Below are 20,962 nucleotides of genomic sequence, written 5' to 3'. Positions count from 1 at the left end.
GTTAAGTGCCCTGTAAAATAAATTCATAAGAATTTATAATGCCTATGGCAAACTTTATTAGGTCAATCTTTCTTCTCAAGTCTTCCTTCGTCCCCTCTTCTATCAAAACAATCCCCCACAAAACTCATTTCCTAGAACTCAAAAACCCCTGCACCGCAGCAAACCTTGAGGAGCGAAAGACCCTTGGAGGTCACCAGCCGACGCCTCCGCAGCCCTTGGAAGAGGGCGGGGTCAGAAAACGCTCAGCTCTACTTCCGCCTCACCCTGTCCACGGCCCTTCCTAATTCTCGCGAGACCTCAAGCAACTCAGCTTCTGCGCACTACAGTGCACTGAGCAGCAAGGCGCCAAAGGAGGGGGAGGGGAAAGGGGAGACGGTGCAAACGGTGTGGCCGCCATCTTGTTTGTGGCCCCGCTCCGTGCGCGCTCCGTTCTCCGTGACGCACGCTTCCCCCTCCCCTCCTCTGTGCCCGGGCCTCTGCATTGCCCGACGCCGCAGGAGCGCGGGGGCGGCTTTTGGTCTTCAGTGGACTCAGCTGTAGAGGCTAGAGGCGTGTGAGTGTGTGGGAGCTTCGATGGGAGGGTGAGAGGGGCGGCGGCGGGGGGAGGGGCAACGCTTCCCGCCTTCCACGGGGACCTCACTTCCCCCTTGCGGCGGCTGCTGCCTCTCACTCCGGCGTGCTGCCGCCATGTTTTGTCCTCGTCGGACCCGCTGCTGCCGCCGCCGTGCTCGTGGGGTCCGTGCGCCTTGGCCAGGCCCGCGGGCTTTCTCCCATTGGCGGAAGGCGACGGCGGGGGGGCTCGATCGTGATTGGACGGTGGCAGGGAGGCCGCGGACCTGGCACCTTATTGGTCGCGCTGGCCGGGGCGGGTGGTGTTGGTGAAAGAATCTGAGGCTGCGGGGATGCGCGCGTCCTGGGCTCCGACGGCGGGGAGGGTGATCCCTTTTGGCGCTGGTGTGGGGAGTAATATGGGGGGGAGCCCCCTAGAGGTCTTAAGGTGGAAGAGAGGGTAAGGACTTGGCAGACACTTCGGGAGTACGTAGTCTGGGGGTATGATTCGGAATAGGGGACAGTCCTAATTCCTTCCAGAGCCTCTATCCCTCCTCCGCGCTTGCCCAGGATGGAGGCCTACAAGCCTCTGGAGGTCCAGGCGTGGAAACATCGAAAGCCAAGTTGCTGGCCAAGAGGGTCTTCGAGATCCAGGATTGTTAGACTGGCAGTGTGGCCCTGAAGTCCATGATCCGAGTGCATGGTATGGAAGAAGGAGCGTCAGAGCCCAAGAGATAGAATCACATCAAGGATTTAGAAGCACTGAGGTTTTAGTGGAGCCCTGGGAGCCCAGTTACGCTTCTGGGATGTGATGTGAGGAGCAGGTAAATAGAGCGATCCTATTGGATAGGTGTGCCAGGTCTTAGTAACAGAATGCCAAGCCTAACAGGCACAGCTTTAAGCAGTAGCGGTATCAGATCTACAGTGAAAAAGCCTGGTATTGAAAGCATTTGGGGGAACATTTTCAGACTTGGGAAGTATAGGAGAAGTTACAGATTTTTGGGTCTTAGGACTGTGCTGCTAGTTTTAAATGAAAATCTTCTGCCCTGTAAGGGATATAGGTTGGGGTTGGGATTCCAGTTATATTTCTGCAAATGTTAGGTACTTGGCAGTGATTCATTCATTGAAGGGATACTGCTGGGTTTCCCTTTAAGAGGGAGAGAGCTAACCAGAGATTCTGAATCTTGGCTCATTTATTTCCTTTCCTATATGCCTAAAAAACATACCCATCCCCATAAGCACTTTTAATTTTTAAAAATAAACAGCTCCAAATGAAAATAAACCAGCTCATATCTTCTTGGATTCTATCTTAAGTTACAGTACTTTTAAGCACTTTCTGGTTTGTATTTCAAAAGTGTTTTTCCTAATGTGAAGTTGTAGTCAGCTTGGGTACATTTCTTTTCCACTGAACTGTAACTTAGATTGCTTTACATTTGCTTTCCCAAAGTGTGGTGGCCATAGAAATATTTATGTTAAATTGCTGTGTTTTCCTAATTTGTTTTTCCTTATCTTTAAGTGGTCCTAAATTTTTTTAGCAGGTAGATATTACGCTTCTGTTTCAAATTTGGTCAGTTTTATATGGCTGCAAATACATTTTTAAGAGATAAGGGGCCAGTAAAAGAAAATGGGGACTTGATATTTTGGAGCACATTTAATACCACACTCCTATTAGATTGGCATTATCATCCCTATATTGTTGAGAAATTGAAGATCAGGGACATTAAGTAACTTGTCTGGATGTCACTCAGTAAGCACTTAAGCTGAAATTCAAACTCACCTCACCCAATGCCAAACAAAACCTGTTTATCTGCTATGTCATACTGTCAATATAAACCTGATTAGTCAAGATCCCAGGTAGTTTTTATATTTCCAATTGGATCATCTTACTTTGATTTCTGAGTGTTTAGTGTATTAAATGGGAGAATATATAAGAATTTGTTGGGCCAGGGATTTAGCTCAGTGGCACCTCACCTGCTTAAAAGTGCAAGGTCCTGAGTTCGATCTCCAGTACCAAAAACAAGAAAGAATTTATTGTAACTCTTTTGAAGATTCAAGCCACAGAATTATAGCCATATGGAATATGGGTTCTTCAACTAGCTATTTAAATCCTAGTGTTATGTTTCAGTTGTGAAAGGAATGATTTACAAAATAAATTGGATAGCCAGGTGGGACATACCTATAATCACAGCACTGGAAGCCTGAGGCAGGAGGATCACCTCGAGTAAGGGGCCAGGCTGGACTACATAGTGAGTTCAAGGCCAGCCTGAACTACATGGCAAGATCCTGTCTCAAAAAAACACAAAAATTAAGTTGCTGGATTTTTCTTGAACCCAGATAGATAAAGGGGAAAAATAATGTACAGAAACTTGAAGAATCTGCATTCTTTCAAACTAGGCTTTAGAATATTGCTGACATAGTCTTTATGTGTATGGAAGTAATTTATTCCAAGCAGTGAGGAGCTACCACCTGCATAGTGTAAATACCTTGCTATTGAGATTTTTCAAACATCATTCATTCCTTAGGAAGTCTCCAGACATCCAGACTTATTCAAAGACCTGATGCTTTCTTCAAACTGGGATACAGGGGTCTAGAATATGTTTATCCTGAACAATATGTAAAACTGAAACTGAGTATGACAATATTTCTGATTCCAGTTTTTCATGAAATCTTTAGGGTTTTGAGGGGAGAGCAGTGAATTGGAAATCTTAATTTCTTTCTCTTGATTTGATTAAATGAAGCACTCCCTACTGCCAGTCTTTTATTTACAGTAACATTGCCATGTGAAAGAAACAGGCAAAGCTATAAGTGGAAATAGAATGTGTTGTGAATTTTGTACTTTGGTCAGCTCAGCCTCATTTGGCTCAGTTGTTAACCATATATATGAATGATATTATGGCCTCTATAACTTTGTTTCTCTTTGCTTTTACTAAGTCTAGACAAAGCTCCAAAAATAAGCATTACATATATCTTTTATTCAGCATGCATTTCCTGGGCAGCCTGCTCCTTAATACTAGTGACCACTTGCACCCCATGAGTCCCTTACACTCATGGCAACTTGCTGGGCCTTGTTAACATCTGACATTGATTACTCTATTAATCTTGAACTTCCAGGAGGTCTGAGTTAGAAACTTGTGAACCCCACCTTTGTCTTCTTAGCAGAAGTCATACATTGCTTTATGTTACAGACTATGTATGTCATTTTTATTTAATTGTCATATCAGATAATTCTATCTCATTTATGGTTACATATTTTTCATTTGATCAAAACTGATTGATTATATCAGAGATGATACAAGATAATTTTTACTGCTTCCCCCCTTTGTTTTTCGACATAGGGTCTTGCTCTGTAGTCCAGGCCAGCCTTGAACTTGCTGTGTAGCCCAGGCTGGCTTCACACTCTTTGGTTTTGTTACGGCCCTGGGAGGGCTGGCAGAACAAGGGAGAGAGTGGCACTCAGAGAATGGAAAGCAAAGGCAGGTTTATTCACTAGCTGGAGGATTCAGTGGAAGTCACCTTCCAGAGTTTGAGCCCCGATTCCAAATTTGTTTTCATTTTTATGTTACTCTTTAGGCAGAGCAGGGAAGCAAGCAGAATTTTACAGAAGCAGAACTTAGCACAGGGGTAGGGAGGTACCAGCAGATGTTGCTTTTACAGTTTATCTTTAAGACATAGGGAGGTTTAGGCTGGTGTTACTTCAGCAGTTCATCTTTCGGGCACAGTGACCTTCTTGGGTTTAGCAGGAGGCGCAAGCCTTAAGACTGTCAGTGCCTGTCAAGCTTTGAGACTGGTAGTCTGTTTTATCTTTTTTTTTTTTTCCTTCAGTTTCCCCTGCCTCAGCTTCCCAAAGTGCTAGGATTGCAGATGTACGCCATCATGCCCAACTATATCCTTGTTTTACTTGCATATATATGTTAAACGAGGGCCTATGCTACATGTCTTTTTAGAGGTAATTTTGAAATTGACGTCTCAAGAATCTGTGAATCAAACTCAGAAATTTGAGAGTTACTATCTTTTATTGAGTGCTTACATTGTTTTTTGGTTTTAAGACAGGTCTTGCTATGTAGTTCAGGCTGGCCTCAAACTCACTGTGTAGCCCAGGCCACCCTTAAACTCATGGTGATCCTCCTGCCTCAGCCTCCCAAGTGCTGGGATCACAGGCATGTGCCACCACGCCTGGCTTGAGTGCTTACATTGTACCAGCTAGGGTGTAAATGTATTATTCCACATGGTATGCAGTAGATACTATTACCTTAGTCACTTTTTGTGTGTGAGGAAACGGTAATTAAGTAATTTGCTTGCCTATAGTTACAGCTACACAGGAGACTGCGGTGGGAGGATCTCTTGAGCTCAGGAGTTTGAGACCAGTCTGGGCAACATAGTGAGACTTGTCTCAAAAGAAAGAAAAAAGTAATTTAAGGTCTCACAGCCAGTAGAGTCCAGATTCAGGCACAGATCTATAACTGTGTGTGTGTGTGTGTGTATTAGTGTTACTAAGGATTGAACCTAGGACCTTTGTACTAAGCTACATCCTTAGTCTCCCCCACCCACCCCAGGGTCTTGCTGAGCTGCTAAATTTCCTAGGCTGGGCTGAACTAGGGCTGGGATTACAGGCATTAGAGGCTTTATTCTTAAATACTGTATTATCTAGACACCATAGAATATTATGGGGAAAGAAAAATCACCACATTTTAGTTCAGGAAGTGATCTTCAGTTCTTTCAGACATATCCTTTGTACTAATGCTCTAAAGAGTAAGATGACCTTGGCAAGGTTACAGCTTAACAAGGACAGAGCTCAGTCTAGCCATGATCACTGGAGTCCGAGACCAGTAATCACTCCAGTGGACGGAATTGCCTCTCCTGTGGAAGGGCTGACTTGATGGCAGAAATGACTTTAAGTGGAAAGTTTACACTGTACTTTATGCAGTGGAGGGAGAATGACAGGATATTATTAGGGTCACAGATGACCTTGAGGTTTAGTCTAGCCCCAGGCATACAACCTATGAAGAACATTCCTTAGCCAGCAAGTTGTTCTTTTCCATTCTGTTTCTTGTTCTCAGAGGAAACTGGTTGGGAGTTACGTGTCTTACAGTCTCTTTTTGTTTTGTTTGTTGACTTTTTCATGCATTCATTATGACAAGTTAAGAAGGTTACAGATCAGTTTAGTATTTTTCTGCAGAGAACCAAAGCACCCAACCTAAATCAGTAAATTAATTGCAGGAGGAAATAGATTTCAAAAACTTTGACCACAAAGTGCCTTTTGGGAGTTGAGATATGGGTAAGTTTAGAGTCAGATCTAGAAAAGAATTTTTGTCTCTGGAGTATATTTACCTTCTGTGTGTGCTGGGGGAAGGTTCTTTTTTTTCTTAAGTTCTTTTATTGGTACATTTTAGGTATACAATTTGTTTACATTTATCATTGGGTGCTTGTACCTGTACATGATGTATCTTGGTTCTTATTGTTTCCCCATTACCTGTGCGCCCATCACCCTCTCCACTGGGGGAAGGTTCTTAACCTGTCTGAGCTTACTTTCTTATGCTGTAAAGTAATGGTAATAATAATAATAATACCTGTCTTATAGGGTAATTATAAGAAAGGAATACAATAACATACGGTAGATGCCTATTGCTGACTGTACGTCAGTAAATAAATGACAGTACACATCATTTCCATTTTGGAACAGCATAAAGCCTGCTCTGACAGTCAGTTAGAGCGTCCCTGATGAGGAGGCCTTTTGTAATTATCTGCTCTGTTACATGCAGTGAGATTTCCCTATGAGGGAGTAACCACTTACTGGCACACATTTGTAATCCGAGTACTTGGGAGGCTGAGGCAAGAGGATAGGGAATCTGAGGACAGCTTGGGTTACATAGTTCAAGGCCAGCCTGCACTATGTGTGTGTGTGTGTGTGTGTGTGTGTGTGTGTATGTGTATATAACAAGACCCTATCTGCAAAGAAAGGAAAAGAAAAACCTAATTTATTTGTGCTATTGTGGTTTAGGAGCTGGTTTTCAGTGGGCCAGTCTGAGGTAAGTCTTAAACTTTTGAATACACAAGTAGTAAGACCATTTGTTTCAGTAGAAAGTTGTCTCTTAATTGCCCCTTATAATCCTCACGTGCTCAGTGGTAGTGATTCTGATAAAATGAAAGCTTTTTATTTTTTCAAAAGCAGTGATTATTAAAATCATTTCCAGTGTGGGGGCTGTATTTTTCATTTTGGTATTTCCGATTTGCAGCAATATTACTTCTAAATTCATTGCATCTTTGTATAGTGAGAACTTTCTGGTGGATACACTTCAAATCCATTTTAGAGAAATGAACTAGTGTCTAACCTTTTCATTTGAATGTTGCTAGAACAGATTTAAATTACAGGTTCACATTTTCATGTCTAAGTTACAGAAAGTGTCCCATTTAAGTGACCACTCTCCATTTAAAGCTGACATTTTGTTCTTATAAATAGGACTCAAGGATTGCTCTATTCTTAAATACATTCATGGGTATGAACCATAAATAGTGATCTTGAGCAGTGCTTCAGTAAAAGGAGGAATGAGAAGACTCATAGGAAAATCATTTTAGAGTACAGACTATCTTCTGTCATGTCATAGGGTTAAATTAAATCTGTGAGTTACTAAAGGTTTTCACCATATGTGGTTACCTTCATCCCTGTTCTCAGAAGTTGCAAATTTTCTGATGGTCTGTGTGAAGTGAGATTATTTACCCAGTGTTAAGAATACAAATCCCCTCTGCTGGCATGATCCATCCATTTTAAAGGAGAAAAGAAAAAGGGATAGTAAAGTATATGCCATATAAAGCTGAAGTCTTTTGTCATTTTTAACTCTTAAAATTTATTTGTAGCATAGAATTTGCTTATCATCAAATGACAATGTTTAGGAAGCAGACCATGCATGGTTGACAATAATTCAGGAGTTGGAGGATTACTATGTATGGTGGTATTTAATGTCATTTTCATAGTATTAAGTTAAAAAGGAAAACTCCACAGTGTGTGTAAAAATCTAATCATTTTGGAAGGTTTTCAGAATAAAGTTGCCTATAATTTGTTTTTCATTCCCCTAGAATTTGTAATAGAATAATGGCCAAATGCATTTCTTTATTATAGAATTATTCAGAGCCTGGGGCCGGGGATTTAGCTCAGAGGTTCCCCCACCTGCCTCGCAAGGGCAAGGACCAGAGTTCGATCCCTGGTACCAAAAAAAAAAAAAAAAAAGCATTATTCACAGCCTTTGTGCTTGTGTACCTTTAAGTCCCTTCAAAAAGGAGGATACATTATGTAGTGTTAGTCAGACTTACTTGTCCACGGAACCCCATTTGTGAGAACATTGAATAAACATTTCATGTTTTAACTGGTCTGTAGTGAAGCCCATTTGAGCAGTTCTGGTGAAATTTGTAAATAAAAATGAGTCATTTTGTGTAGGATAGCTTGGCCACTAGTGGGAAAGGACTTTTCTGGTAAGATATGTCTCAAAAGACGTAGACTTTTGGGGGATGAATGTGACTTCAAAGGTCATATAATCCGGTTTTCAGTCATCATCATCATCATCATCATCACCATCATCATCACCACAGTGTTGTTATTCTACGTGTGTTATGCACTGGGTCATTTTTATTTCCTTTTTTTTTTTTTTTTTTTTTTTGAGACAGTCTCACTCTGTATTCCAGGCTGGCCTTGAACTTGTATCAGACCTCCTGCTTCAGCCTCCCAAGTGCTGAGATTACAGGGGTGCGCCAACACGCTGGCTTGATTTTTTTTTTTTTTTTGGTACCGGGGATCGAACTCCAAACTCCGATCCTTGTGCTTGCACAGCAGGGAGTGGTGAAACCACTGAGCTAAATCCCCCGCCCTGGCTTGATTTTTTTTTTTTTATCTTAAATTTCCCATTCAGCTGCTTTTCAACTCCATTACCTTATTTTCTAGTAATTAGGTCATTCAGTATCCTTATCCTGTTTTCCCTCCCCTTCCCCCTCTCCCCCCTCTCCCCCCTCTCCTCCCTCTCCCCCCTCACCTCCCTCTCTCTCTCTCCCTCCCTCCCTCTCTCCCCCTCTCCTCCCCCTTCCCCTCTCCCCTCTCCCCTCTCCCCTCTCCCCTCTCCCCTCTCCTCTTTGTTTTTTTGGTACTGGAGATTGAACCCAGGGCTTTTGCACTAAGTTGCCTCTCCAGCCCTTTTAAAATTTTTGTTTTGTTTTGTTTTTTGTGACCAGGATTGAACTCAGGACCTTGCACTTGTGAGGCAGGCGGTGGAACCACTGAGCTAAATCCCCAGCTCTAAATTTTTAAAAAAATTTTGAGACAGTATCTAGTTAAGTTGTCCAAGCTGGGCTTGAATTTGAGATTTCCCTGCCTTAGCTTTCCAAAATGTTGGGATTTCAGGCATATGCCACCATGCCTGGCTAACCCTGTTATTTTTCTAACTTTGCTTCTAGCCTTTTGACTGCTGCCATACCCAAACTACATCTCTTCCAGGAATTTAATGCTTGCTTGGTCTTAGTAGGCTCCTTCAGATTTTAAATCTCCCCAAGAAGCCCCCTCTGACCAACTTTAAATTTATATAGGCCTTGGGTCCTTCTGTATCATATATTTCCTCTTGTTGTGACTCAACATAAAACATTGATGGTTCTTCTTTCCTACAGACCTTCACCTCCTTGAGGTGTTTTATTTAGGATCCAGAGCTTAGTACAGTGCCTGTGCCAGTCAGTATTTATTGAACAGTGAAATTATCCCAGTAATCCTTGTAGCTTTGTGAGATATTTCCCAGTCTAGAAGTTTGGCTGCAGCAGGTTGTTACTAAGCTAAACAATGGTGAGGAAGGATTAGAGCTAGATCACTGGAGCTGCAGAGACTAGGCCTTTTTTCTGGTACTCCACACAGCTGCTCTTTCTCTTCCTTTACATATCACAGTCAAGTACAGGTTGAAGCAGCCTGTGCCTAGCTATCCCATTCATAGCTTTTGAGTCAGCTGTTGCCACTTTGGACAGCTCTGAGAGCTGAAGTAGGTCCCTCTAGGGTAATCTTCTGCCCATTGGTTTTATTTGTCTTTTTTATTTTTGGTACCAGGGATCGAACTCAGGACCTTGTGCTTTCGAGGCAGGCGGCGGAACCACTCCACTAAATCCCCAGCCCCCATTGGTTTTAATTTTTGTTTGAATAATATAATTTTTGTTTGTTTTGTTGTTGTATTTTTTGAGATGAGGTCATGCTGTGTAATCCAGGCTGGCCTGGAACTTGCTGTGTAGCCCAGTCTCACCTTGAACTCTTGAGTGCTGGGACTACAGGCATGCGCCACTACACCTGGCTCTATATTGCTTTATTCTAATGATGTTCATTGCTCAGCTTGTTTCTGGTTTTTCTTTTCTTTTCTGGGGGCGGAGTACTGGGGATCAAACTTGTGACCTTGCACTTGCAAGGCAGGCGGCAATTTCTGGTTTTTCTTTGGGGGCTATCTTCAGACCTTCTGTCAGATTCTTTTGAAAATGTATTGATAATTTTTGTTTTTAAACCTTGAGGTGGATTTGATCTGGGAAATACCTTATAGTTGTTTAGGACCAAGTCAGGTACAAAGTAGGGGTTAGAAGGTACATTCTGGCAGCCCTTAGTTTTCTTGGGATTTATTTATAATTTTTAAAAATTTTGGAACCAAAATTTAAAATGGAAAGATTTGACATTAAAACAATGTGGCTGTTGCTTCTCTTAAAGAATCTGAAGCTCTTGCTGCTGTAGACCAGTGTTCCTACATGAGGCTTTTCATTATTGGAGTTGGTAGTGGTTGCTCTGCTCTTTTAAAAAGAACATTTACTCTTGCTTTCATCCATCCCATTGCACCTTGTTGTGACTAAGGTTTGGACCTTATCTTGGTGCTCAACACTAGGGATATATGTGAATGTAAGAAAGTCACAGTTGCTGCTGGGTGTTCTGGCACACACTTGTAATTACAGCCATGTACGTACTCAGGAGGCTGAGGCAGAAAAATCACAAGTTCAGGGCCAGCCTAGAGAATTTAGTAAGACCCTGTCTCAATAATAATTTTTTTAAAGCTCTGGGGACAGAAGTTGGTGTAGAGCAGCTGCTTAGTATGTGCAAGTCCCTGGGTTCATTCCCCAGTACCACCAAGGAAGGAAGGGAGAGGGCGAGGGAGGGAGAGGAGGAAGAAAAAAGACACAGTTACTATGTTCAAAAAGTCCTTTTTGGGTAATGGAGATGTATTGAAAAGTAATTATAATGTGTTAGAACTAAATAGACATTAATTGAACAGTTACCATATTCCAGGTAATATGCTGAATGCTTTTCCTTTCTCAATACAGTATTCCTGTGAATTGGTGTTACTTTTTTCCATTGTACACATGAAGTAATGAGCTCAGAGATGATTAAGTAATAGGCCAGGATCACACAGCTAGTAAGTAGGCAGCTACTGAACACCAGTTCCTCTCCCTGCCTTGATAGCACTGAAGCTTGAATCATGTAACAAGTTGTTGATTTTTCTCATAGTGATCTGAGTGTTTTTAGGGTGAGAAAATCCAGTTGTCTGGTCTAGAGGATACTGAGATCCAGGGCCAGAGAAGAATGGGAATGCAGTTTCAGAGATTCCAGAGATTCCACGAGGCTGTTAGTCCACAGTAATGACAGAAGAGAGAAAACTGTAGTGTGTGGGTCAGACTGCCAAATGGAGTCCAAGGACAATTTGAGTTCCCTTCCCACTGTGGCTTGAGTTCTATAAAGGTGACTGTTGATGAGAAATAGGAGTTGAAGTGTTTCTCTTGTATACTGCCAAGACCTAATAAAAACTATGCCGAAGGACTTCACAGAGTATCGAGGGACATGATTGGTTTAATCTGGCACATCAAAAGCAGAGTTGAAGGGCAGACTTTTGAAACAATAAACAGACCTCGGCTTAGATTGGTGGTGAAAGGCATGGATTTCCGGCATAAAAACTGGAGATTTTTTAGTAGCAGCTGGGAGTGCGTCCTCCCATATGGCCCCTTATTGCTAAGGAATTGCTTGCTGCAGGTGTGCATGGTACACTGGGATAGAAGTCACATTTCTCTTGAAGTAGCTATAGAGCCTTACACAGTTCTTGCCCCTCTCTGGTCCTTATCTTCTTTGTAAAATGAGGCAAGATTGGTGACTTTTGACACTTTGTTTTTTCAGTGCTTATTCAAGCATGGTACACTATATTTTATATTAGCTCGTCTAATCCTTACAGTGTATTCATAATATAGATAGTGATAATCATATATGTGATAATATGGACAAACTGAGGCTTGGGATTAGCCCAGTGTCATACAGAAGGGGAGCCAGCTTTGCCTGACAGACACGTGTTTAGTTTTACCATATTGACAGTAATTTTTTTTTTTTTTTTTTGGTACCGGGGATCAAATTCAGGTCCTTGAGCTTGAGAGGCAGGTGGCAGAACCAGTGAGCTAAATCCCCGGCCCACTGACAGTAATTAACTGTGAAGTTGTGAACATATTCTCTGCCTGCACCCCAAGCTTCTTTTCTTCTGTGCAGCTGACTTGGTCCTCAGTGTTGTGGGGTTAGAGAGGTTCTAGTATGCCTTCTCTTCACAGCCTGGAAATAGCTATTCAGAGTCTATGATCTAAGCTTTTGTGAAAACAATAACACTTATAACTCAGTAGCTTCAGGAACTGCCCCATAATATAGCCTGTTAGCATCACTAAACTCTTCTTTGGATGCCAGAGTGAAATTGCCTCACATTCCCTTAATACAGCATCCTAATATATATTATTGTTAATGGTTTAGTTGTTTCAAGTCCTTATAAATGTGGTTAATTACCAGCTCAGTGTTATTAATAATTTATTAATAACATCTGTGGAGTTTAAAGGGTGCTATTTTGTTAGATACTTAGCTAGGTCTCTGATGGGCAAATGAAATGTAATGTTAGTCAGATTTCTAGTTTTTATTTTTATATTTTATTTTATTTTTTGGTACGGGGATTGAACTCGGGACCTTGCAAGGCAGGTGTGGAGCCACTGAGCTAAATCCCCAGCCCTTTTTTGTTGTTGTTGTTGTTTTTGTTTTGGTACTGGGGATTGAGCTCAGGACCTTGTACTTGCCAGACAGGCGTGGCACCACTGAGCTAAATCCCTGGCCCAGATTTCTAGTTTTTTAAATTAGTAAAGTTGGGTAATGGTTTATGGCACCTAAGAATATCCTTAGATGTGTCCTGAAGTGCTAGTGTCTTGGTAAGTAGTGTGGTACAGTGGAAAAAGCAGAACTCTAGGATCTGAGTGTGCAGCTAGTGTGGTTAGGAGTCAGTTAACTTCATTTTCAGAGCCTTCCTTTTTCTTGTGTATAAAAGGAGTTGTAGTGAGAATTAGAGAAGCAAAGTCTATAATGAACCTTCACACTAATTGATGATCAGAAATTATTTCACTTCACTGTGAGAAATGACTACAGTATATAGAAAAGTAATGTGGCAGAGTGATAGGACAGGCCATGCCGAATCTCTACATATGCTAAGGATGAGTTCTGTGAGGTCAAGCCAGGAATTTCTAGTAAAGATCTCATCTACCTGGGAGAACAACTGTGTGAGTCCTAAGGAACTTTGCTTTCATGGGAGGAAGCAGATCTAAGGAGATTGTTAAATGTTTCAGGTAATAGATGTTTCTATTTGAATATTTTACAAAGAGAAAAGGCACAGAAGCAAGGCACATTAATGGATTTTAACCATATTGAGAACTTTCTCTTAAAACTTTAAGCATAATGGGGCCAGGGATTTAGCTCAGTGGTTCCGCCACCTGTCTCGCCAGCGCAAGGTCCCGAGTTCGATCCTCAATACCAAAAAAACCCAAAAAAACTTTAAGCATAGATCTCTAAATCTGTAAGCACATCTGTGACTACCACTGGTGAACTTCAGTACCCTAGGATACCTTCAGCCATCGCAGCAAGTAAAAATACTCTTAATATCTCTCCTGATAAGCAGAGTTGCTTATTCTTGATAATGTGTTAGAAAAAGTTTATCTTCTATGATATCAAAACTCTGTAACATTAAAAGCTAATCAACATTTTGTAACTGCCCTAAATAAATTAGCTATCCCATCAAATTACAGTATAATGCCCTTTTTTGCTTATTTTTTGAGACAGGGCCTCACTAGGTAGTTCAAGTGGGCCTTGAACTTGTGCCAGTCAGTCCTCCTGCCTCACCCTCGTGAGTTATGGGATTACAGGTGTGTGCCATCACACCCAGCTGTCATGTGCTTTTAAGAGTGTATTCACTGATGTTCCATCTTCTTTGCTAGCCTTCCCCCTTCAAATTCTGGTTATATTTTCCTCTTGGGTTCCTGATAGACTTTTTTTGGTACCTGGGATCAAACGCTGGAACTTGTACTTGTGAGACAGGCGTCAGAACCACTGAGCTAAATCCCCGGCCCTCCTGATAGATTTTTACTTCTGGGGCTGGGAGTTGAGTGCAGACTTGAGTGTGCTAGGGAAGCACTCTAGCACTGGGCTACATCATCAGCCCCGCCCCCAGGGTCTTAGTATGTAGCCCAGGCTAACATTGAATTTGTAGTCCTCCTGCCTCAGCCTCCTGAGTACTGGGATTACAGACATGTGGCAGCATACTTGACCCCTTTTTATTTTGAGGCAGGGTCTCTAAATGGCCAGACTGGCCTTGAGTTTGTGATACCCCTCCCCTTACGTAAGTGAAATTATAGGTGTGCACCATTGTGCCTGGCTTAGTAGACTGTTCTGAAATGTCACTGCCCCTGCCACCAACTTTGTACATTACCTTGAGTTTACCTATTTTGATTACTTTGTGTTTTGGCATAAAGTTTTTTGTCCTTATAGTAATCTGTGCTTTTAAAGTTACTGTGAAGTAATGAGAAATGCCTTTTAGAAGTCCTGCAGCTACCTTGTAGGGATCAAAATCACTATATTACCGTTAAAGGCACTGTGTTTTCTTCTGTTAATGCTCAACAGAAAATTAAGGTTAATTAGTCATAATTTTCCAACCTTGTGCATATTGCTTAGCTGGTTTACTGTTGTAGGATATAGTACCAGCCCTTACAGACATCATTGATGACCAGTACAAGCAGTTAAATTAACCTTAAAATTTTTAAATGGAACTCTTGACAGCCAATAAGAAATCCGTGGGCTGGGGATTTAGCTCAGTGATTCTGCCACCTGCTTAACAAGCGCTAGGTCCCGAGATTGATCCTCGGTACCCAAGAAAAAAAAGAAATCCTTTGGGTGGAAACTAACAACACTTTGATTTTTAAGATCAATTCTAAATTTGCAGTGACCTGTTTTGGAAGCACATTAGGCCCTAGTACGATTGCTGTGTATATTTTCTGAGCATTCCCAATTCTTAAGTTCCTGGTATTTGAAGTCTGAATCTTGACCCCTGTTCTGCTTCTCAAGGTAACTTTAAAACAGGAAGTGTACAAAAGAGGTAACTGATGACGTGAACAGCCAATCATGCCTTTGTGTTCTTAGCTGATAAAGCAGCTCAGCCAATGGGACTGCACTGGAGGCGAGGTTTGGTGTCAAATAGCAGGCTAGATTGAATGTCTTTGACTGTTAAAGTGGAAGGAGGCTGTAGGGCTTCATTGGAGCTTCGGAGTTTTTCACTGAGGCAGGGGTCAGCTGAAAGACAAAGAAAAATGGCGAATAGTTTGTTGGGGGGTGGGGGGACAGCTGTTCGGGTTTTCACTGGAGTGGACATTCCAGACTCAGGTTTCTGCATCTCCTGCTGCTTTTGTTTCCTCCGTCCTTTGGGGGGGGGGGGGGATAGGAGTGACTTAAATTCTCCCTGTCCGAGGAGATATAAATAACTACATGTAAAATTAATGCAGTTCCCGGTAAGTTTAATTCTTTGTTTTGTGTTGAAATGATAGAAACTGTTTAGCTTCAGAGAGTGTAGACAAGTTGCACTGTTTCAGAAAATGGCCACTTTACATTCCTTGCATACCTTTTGGTGCACCTAGAATACCTTGGTCTGTTTAGATTTTGCATGTCCTTCAGCTAGGATTTCTTCTCCTAGTTGAGTATCGACAAGATCTGGTACAAGAAGAAGGGCTAATCATTTTTCAGGGACACACAGAAGCAAAGTACTTTCTCTTTGCATTGGGTAAACTTAACTGTTTTCCAAATAATTTTCCTTTGTTTAAGTGCACTGAAGCTTTCCTATAGAGTAATCTGAGTTGTTTTAAGAGTTTTTCTGTTTCTGTGCACTTTGTTGACATCTGTATTTTTAGAGATAGAAGGCACACTATTACTATTTAAAATTTGTGTGAAAATACGATTTGCACAGATGCAGATTCTAATGAGGGCCCACATGCCAGTGTGAAATTGTCCCATAACTTTTTTGATCTACCTGTCTGCCTCTAGATTCTAATGAATATTAATTTAATAACAATCTTTATTTTAAAATGCACATTTTAGCTTAGAATGCTGGTTAGAAACATACTTGTCCATTATACTGGCAGTGATGAGCAAATCTTTTCCCACCCATTTCAAACATTTTGTCAGGTGTTGATTTGATTCTTAGCAAAATGCTTTTCATTTTCAATATGAAATGTTTAAAATCCTAATTCATTTGCAGTTTGTAAATAGGAAAGTTAAGAGTATAGGCACCATATCTTTTGCCCTTGATATTTTTCTCCCTCTTTAGGTAAATGAAGCTAATGTAGGTTGCTAATCATTAACAGTCAGTTCTTGTGAACAGTGAAATCTTCAATCCCATGCACTACGATCTATAATATACCCAATTTTAAAAAGGAGTTCTTTGTTTTCTTTTTATTTGCAAATATGGAATGAAGGTCATTGGAACATTTCTGCAGCAGACTCGGTGTAGAGCAGTGAGCCAGCAGCACTCTCTCTGGTTAGGGAGAAGGAGCGGGCCCTATTAAAAGAGAAGTTTAGAGGGTGTTGATTTGCCTTCCCTAGCTTCCCCTTGAGTAAAGGATTTACTTGACAGATCTCTAGGGGTTTACATTTTGGACTCTTCCAGTTTAGAGTGGTAGTTAACAGTCAAAGTTCCTGGATACAGGCCTCTGTCGTTGATCAGAAAAGTGACCTTGAAAAATTGCCGAGGAATTGAAAGATTGAAGGACAAAGTTTATTTGTACAGGTTTGGACTGAAAAGCTCTATTTAAGATGAAAAGAGATTGTACTTCTGATGTTCAAGTCCAGTGGTTACTAGGAATCTGTTACAGATTCAAACTAAGAGTTTTTAAGCAATAAGACAGTAGTGCTGCATTCATTCTCTCCCACTTGACTCTTCCCTCCCCCTGGCAAAAAATTCTGAATCCTTTTTGATGTGATAGTTGATTGAACTGCCTAACAGATTCAGAATTCCTTGCACGCTACCTTGTCTTCTTTGTAATCTAGAGAGCTCTTTGTGAAGAATGGTATTTCAGGAGTCCAAAGTAGTTGTGTTTGTGAAACTCCTTTTGGGAGATTGGAATGCTTATGGTAAGAAAATGTTCATTTTGGGAATTTAGATCCTAGGAGAAAGGAGTATGTGTTAAGTATTACATAAGGGCCAATTATTCTAATTTAAATTTATTTTTACAGGCCACTGGTTATATGTTACAATTTGCTCCAGGTTGATATAATTTAAGAAACAGTTACAGATACTGAATGACCCTGTTAGCTCTTGGAGAAGCCATGGGATAGGGCAGGTAAAGTGAAGGTGGGATACAGCATGAGGCTGAGATAAAAACTCTATGAACTTGAGAAATGTGTGGATTTAGCTACTTAAATATCTTAGGTTCTTCACCCTTTTAGAGTAACGGACCCTTAGAGAATCTGACCCACTCTGGAAAAACGTACATTGGCATGCCTTTGCAAAGCCTCTGGTAAGTTAAGATATTTTCTGGTGGATATTGAATGGCAGATACATGATTTCCCAATTTAGTACTCTAGACAGGTAAATGTTTTCAGAGAAATGAAGGAAACTTTATTTCCAGAAAGAGCAAAGGCCTTCTGGAGTTTAACTATAAACTGAGTGTGGTTGGGGGGAGTATGTGGGTGAGGCTTAGATGAAGTCTAGGATTTGGTCTTTTTTTTACTCTGGTAATATTTTGAGGCAGCACAGTGCAAGCCATTTAAAGTTAGGAGAAGTGTTCCATTCCCACTCATCTCTGTCACAAGCTTTGTGATCTTAGGCAACTCAGACCCTCAGTATCAGCTTCCTCACATTTAAAACAGGCCTCAAAATAGCATCTTATTTAGTGGTGAGTCTTGAGTGACATCATGTATGTCAAAGTGCTGATTATGAATTGTTGCATAAGTACTAGCTGGCTTCCAAGTGAATTGGGAGAGTGTTTATGTAGATAGGTGTAGCATTGAAAAAAAATGCCGATATTTTAGTATATTTACAAAGTAGTTTGTTTAAACTTAACACACATGCCTTCACCTGCCTGTTCCTGTTTATGCTGACAGGACATATCTGCTTAATGCACACTTTGAGACCATCATACTTTCATCCATCAAGAGTTCTATGAAAGAATATTAACTCCTTTGTCAAAAATTAAGGGCCTCTCAGAATAAGATGAAGTGAGAATGCTGTTGTTAAAAACAGCATTAGAGGGCTGGGGATTTAGCTCATTGGTTCTGCTGCCTGCCTTGCAAGTGCAAGGTCCTGAGTTCGATCCCTGGTACCAAAAAAAAACCAGCATTAGATTTAGGAACCTCAGAATAAAAATTGGAAGGCTGTTCTGATTGGATTCTGAGATTTGCACTGTAATGTAGGTAAGTTGTAATGGTTGCCCATGTTTACAAGCAGAGGTTACATTTTTAGTTTGCACACCAAATATTTATAAAGTAAACTAAAGCTATTTTTTTTTTGTTTACTTTGTGGTCATATGATCTCTCTCACTGTTCAAGTTTGGGAGGCAGTTGCAGCTTGCAGAGTGGCAGCAAGCAAGTAAATGCTGGGAGGAAGACTTAAAACATTGTGTCTTGAATACACAGTTTATTCTTACTGTGAGGTACTTTTTTTAATGTAAATGATGGAAACCCATGGTGATTTCTTTCACACCATTTTACAAGCCTACAGTTTATTGTATTTTTAGGGGACTCCCCCCATATTTTGTGATCTGTTCGATTTCCTGTCCCATCAAGTCACTCCTTCTTAGACATGGTCAGTCAGCACTGTTGTGCCTCCTTTCTGTATCATCTCCAAATAAAATTTGAGTTCTGGGGATATGTACATATGAAAACAGTAAATGTCACAGTAAACTTTTTGTTCCTAAAACAAGATGGGGTCTCCTGTTCTGATTAGCTGAATGTGGTGGTATATACCTGTAAACACAGCTGCTAGAGAGGCTGAGGCAGGAGAATCTCAAATTCAGGCCCAGCCTGGATGATTCAACAAGACCCTGTCTTAAAATTTAAAATGTTAGAAAGGACTGAGGGGAAGGTAGCTCAGTGGTAGAGCATCCCTGGGTTCCATGGGGGGGGGGGGGACTATATACTTGGGGGTGGAGCTTCAGTAACCAAAAAAAAAAATTCTTTGTGAGTGGGTGGGGTACTGAAGATTGAACTTATGGAACACAGCTCTATCCCCCACCCCTTTTTTTTTTTAATTTTGAGAGTCTTGCTAAGTTGCCTGGGTTGGCCTTTTAACTTGACATCCTCCTGCCTCAGCCTCCAGAGTAACTAGAATTACAGATGTGTACTGCTGCACCCTGCCCAAAAGCATTCTTTTTTTCCCTCCCAGTGCTGAGGATCGAACCCAAAATCTCTTTACCTAGCTACATCCCCCAACCCCTTTTTAAATTTTATATTTTTAGAAAGGGCATCCTTGAATCCCTGTTACCCAGGCTGGGCTCAAACTTGTGATCCTCCTGTCTTGCCTCTCCAGGGTGCTGGGATTACAGGCATGCACCATCATGCCTGTCTTTCAAAAAGTGTTTTTGAAGCTGATCATGATTGCCTTCATGAATAAAATTATTTTTGCCCAGCCCTATTTGATTTCCTGCCCTATTAAATCTCTCCCTTCCATGCATGGTTGATAATTATACATACAGAATTTGAAAACTGGTAAGTTAGGCTCATGGGAATCATTTAGAGAATGTAAGTCTCACAACGTGGAGAAATTGAGGCCCTGAAAGATTAGATGGCCTTAGTAAGGTCTTTGAGCTTTTTAGTGACTGGTCTAAAGAGAAAAGATTTGATTCCCATTCAGTTCATTGCATGCTGCTTTTATTCCTCTAGGTGTTTTTACTTTTTGTCTTTCATGCTTTTCTTCTTTTTGGTACCTCCACACAGGTTTTCTGTTTGGATACAGAAGGAACAGAGAGAAAATAGGCCATGGTGGAGGCCTGTTAAGTCTCCACAAGGAATCCATGCATTACAAAGTCTGCTGTGGCAGCGGACTCAGCATCCCTTTTGGGATTTGAAGATCTCTTGCCTCAGCCAGTTGCTTATTTAGAAAACAGAGGATCAGCTAGCAAGCTAATGGTGCCCACCTGGCTGAGATGTCCCTGAGAGCTGGGTTACTTTTATGCATTACAAGGAAGTAAACTAAGGCATACAAGCAAAACACCTGCATTCCAGTTAGTGTTTTTTACTTTTTAAATTAGTAACACTCCAAGAACAAGCTAATTCTCTAAGTTAGGGGTTAGTTCTTTAAGTGAGTCCTTAAAGTAACGTATGTTTAATAAAACAAAGATCCTAGGGTCATTTTAAGCATTTGTGATGATTAAAATAGGAATCATTGTCTGTGTTCTCCCAAAATAATATTTTAACTATGCCAGTTGTAGATTTTCCCACCAGCAAAGTGGTATCATTTCTGTATGTGTCATGTATGTTTGGGCAGTCATGGCTTTTTCTTCTTATTTTGCATATGTTTAATAGACCATGATTTTTTGAAAATTTAAAAAATTTTTCCCTATCACCTTTGTATATTCAAGCAAAAGTTGCAGCTTAGTGAAAGAATGAGAAATTGAATGATATAACTTGCATAATATTTAAGACCTGAAATGTACTATGATTGAAAATTAGACACAGCTGGATAATATATACATTACACAGAAGTTTAGATGTGCCCTCTCCCCCTTTAAAATTTTGGACAGGTCTTGTTAAGTTGCCCAAGCTGGGCTGGAACTCATGATCTTTTTGTCTCAGCCTCTTAGAATGCTAGGATTACAGGGGTGCACCACCACTCTGTTTGCCTAGTATTCTTTTAATCTGTTCTTTTTGCTGCTTCAGTATTGGGCTCAGCTCTTCAGGACTTAGTCAGATTTTGTGTTATCATCCTTATCTTCCTGTCTTTCCTAGTGGCATGCCAGCATCCGAACCCACTGTTTAGTAATGGACCGAAAGTTTTTCTTTACTCAGAGTATTATAAATTCCAGTTTAGCATCCTATAGTGAAAAAAATGAAGTTAAATTCCAGTGTTAAGGAAGAACTAAAGAAAAAAATACCTTGTAAATG

The 20,962-nt window shown here is 41.0% G+C and overlaps 1 protein-coding gene across 14 annotated transcripts in view; it reads left to right on the top strand.

Moving 5' to 3' along the window:
- Window positions 1-364: 364 nt before the first annotated feature.
- The window catches only part of Nfyc (nuclear transcription factor Y subunit gamma), a 68,645-nt gene continuing 48,047 nt past the window's right edge, over window positions 365-20,962 (top strand). For 3 of the 14 annotated variants that reach the window (XM_087215208.1, XM_087215209.1, XM_013068172.3), the window contains exon 1: window positions 365-553. Coding sequence is in view for 4 of the 14 variants with exons in the window: in XM_087215200.1 (XP_087071326.1) it covers window positions 15,181-15,253 (73 nt within the window). In the remaining 10 variants the exon portion in view is untranslated. Of the gene's footprint in view, window positions 554-897; window positions 1,374-15,099; window positions 15,379-20,962 lie in introns of those variants that run through there. The other 11 variants (XM_087215203.1, XM_087215206.1, XM_087215201.1 and 8 more) reach the window with 10 other exon arrangements.

Source organism: Heterocephalus glaber, unplaced genomic scaffold (genome assembly GCF_053883595.1).
Source record: "Heterocephalus glaber isolate CG9 unplaced genomic scaffold, H.glaber_assembly_v1.0 deba00001452, whole genome shotgun sequence".
In the NCBI taxonomy this organism is placed as follows: Eukaryota; Metazoa; Chordata; class Mammalia; order Rodentia; family Bathyergidae; genus Heterocephalus; species Heterocephalus glaber.
The sequence above is the reverse complement of the archived record's forward strand: the minus strand, read 5'-3'. Positions and strand labels throughout refer to the sequence as shown.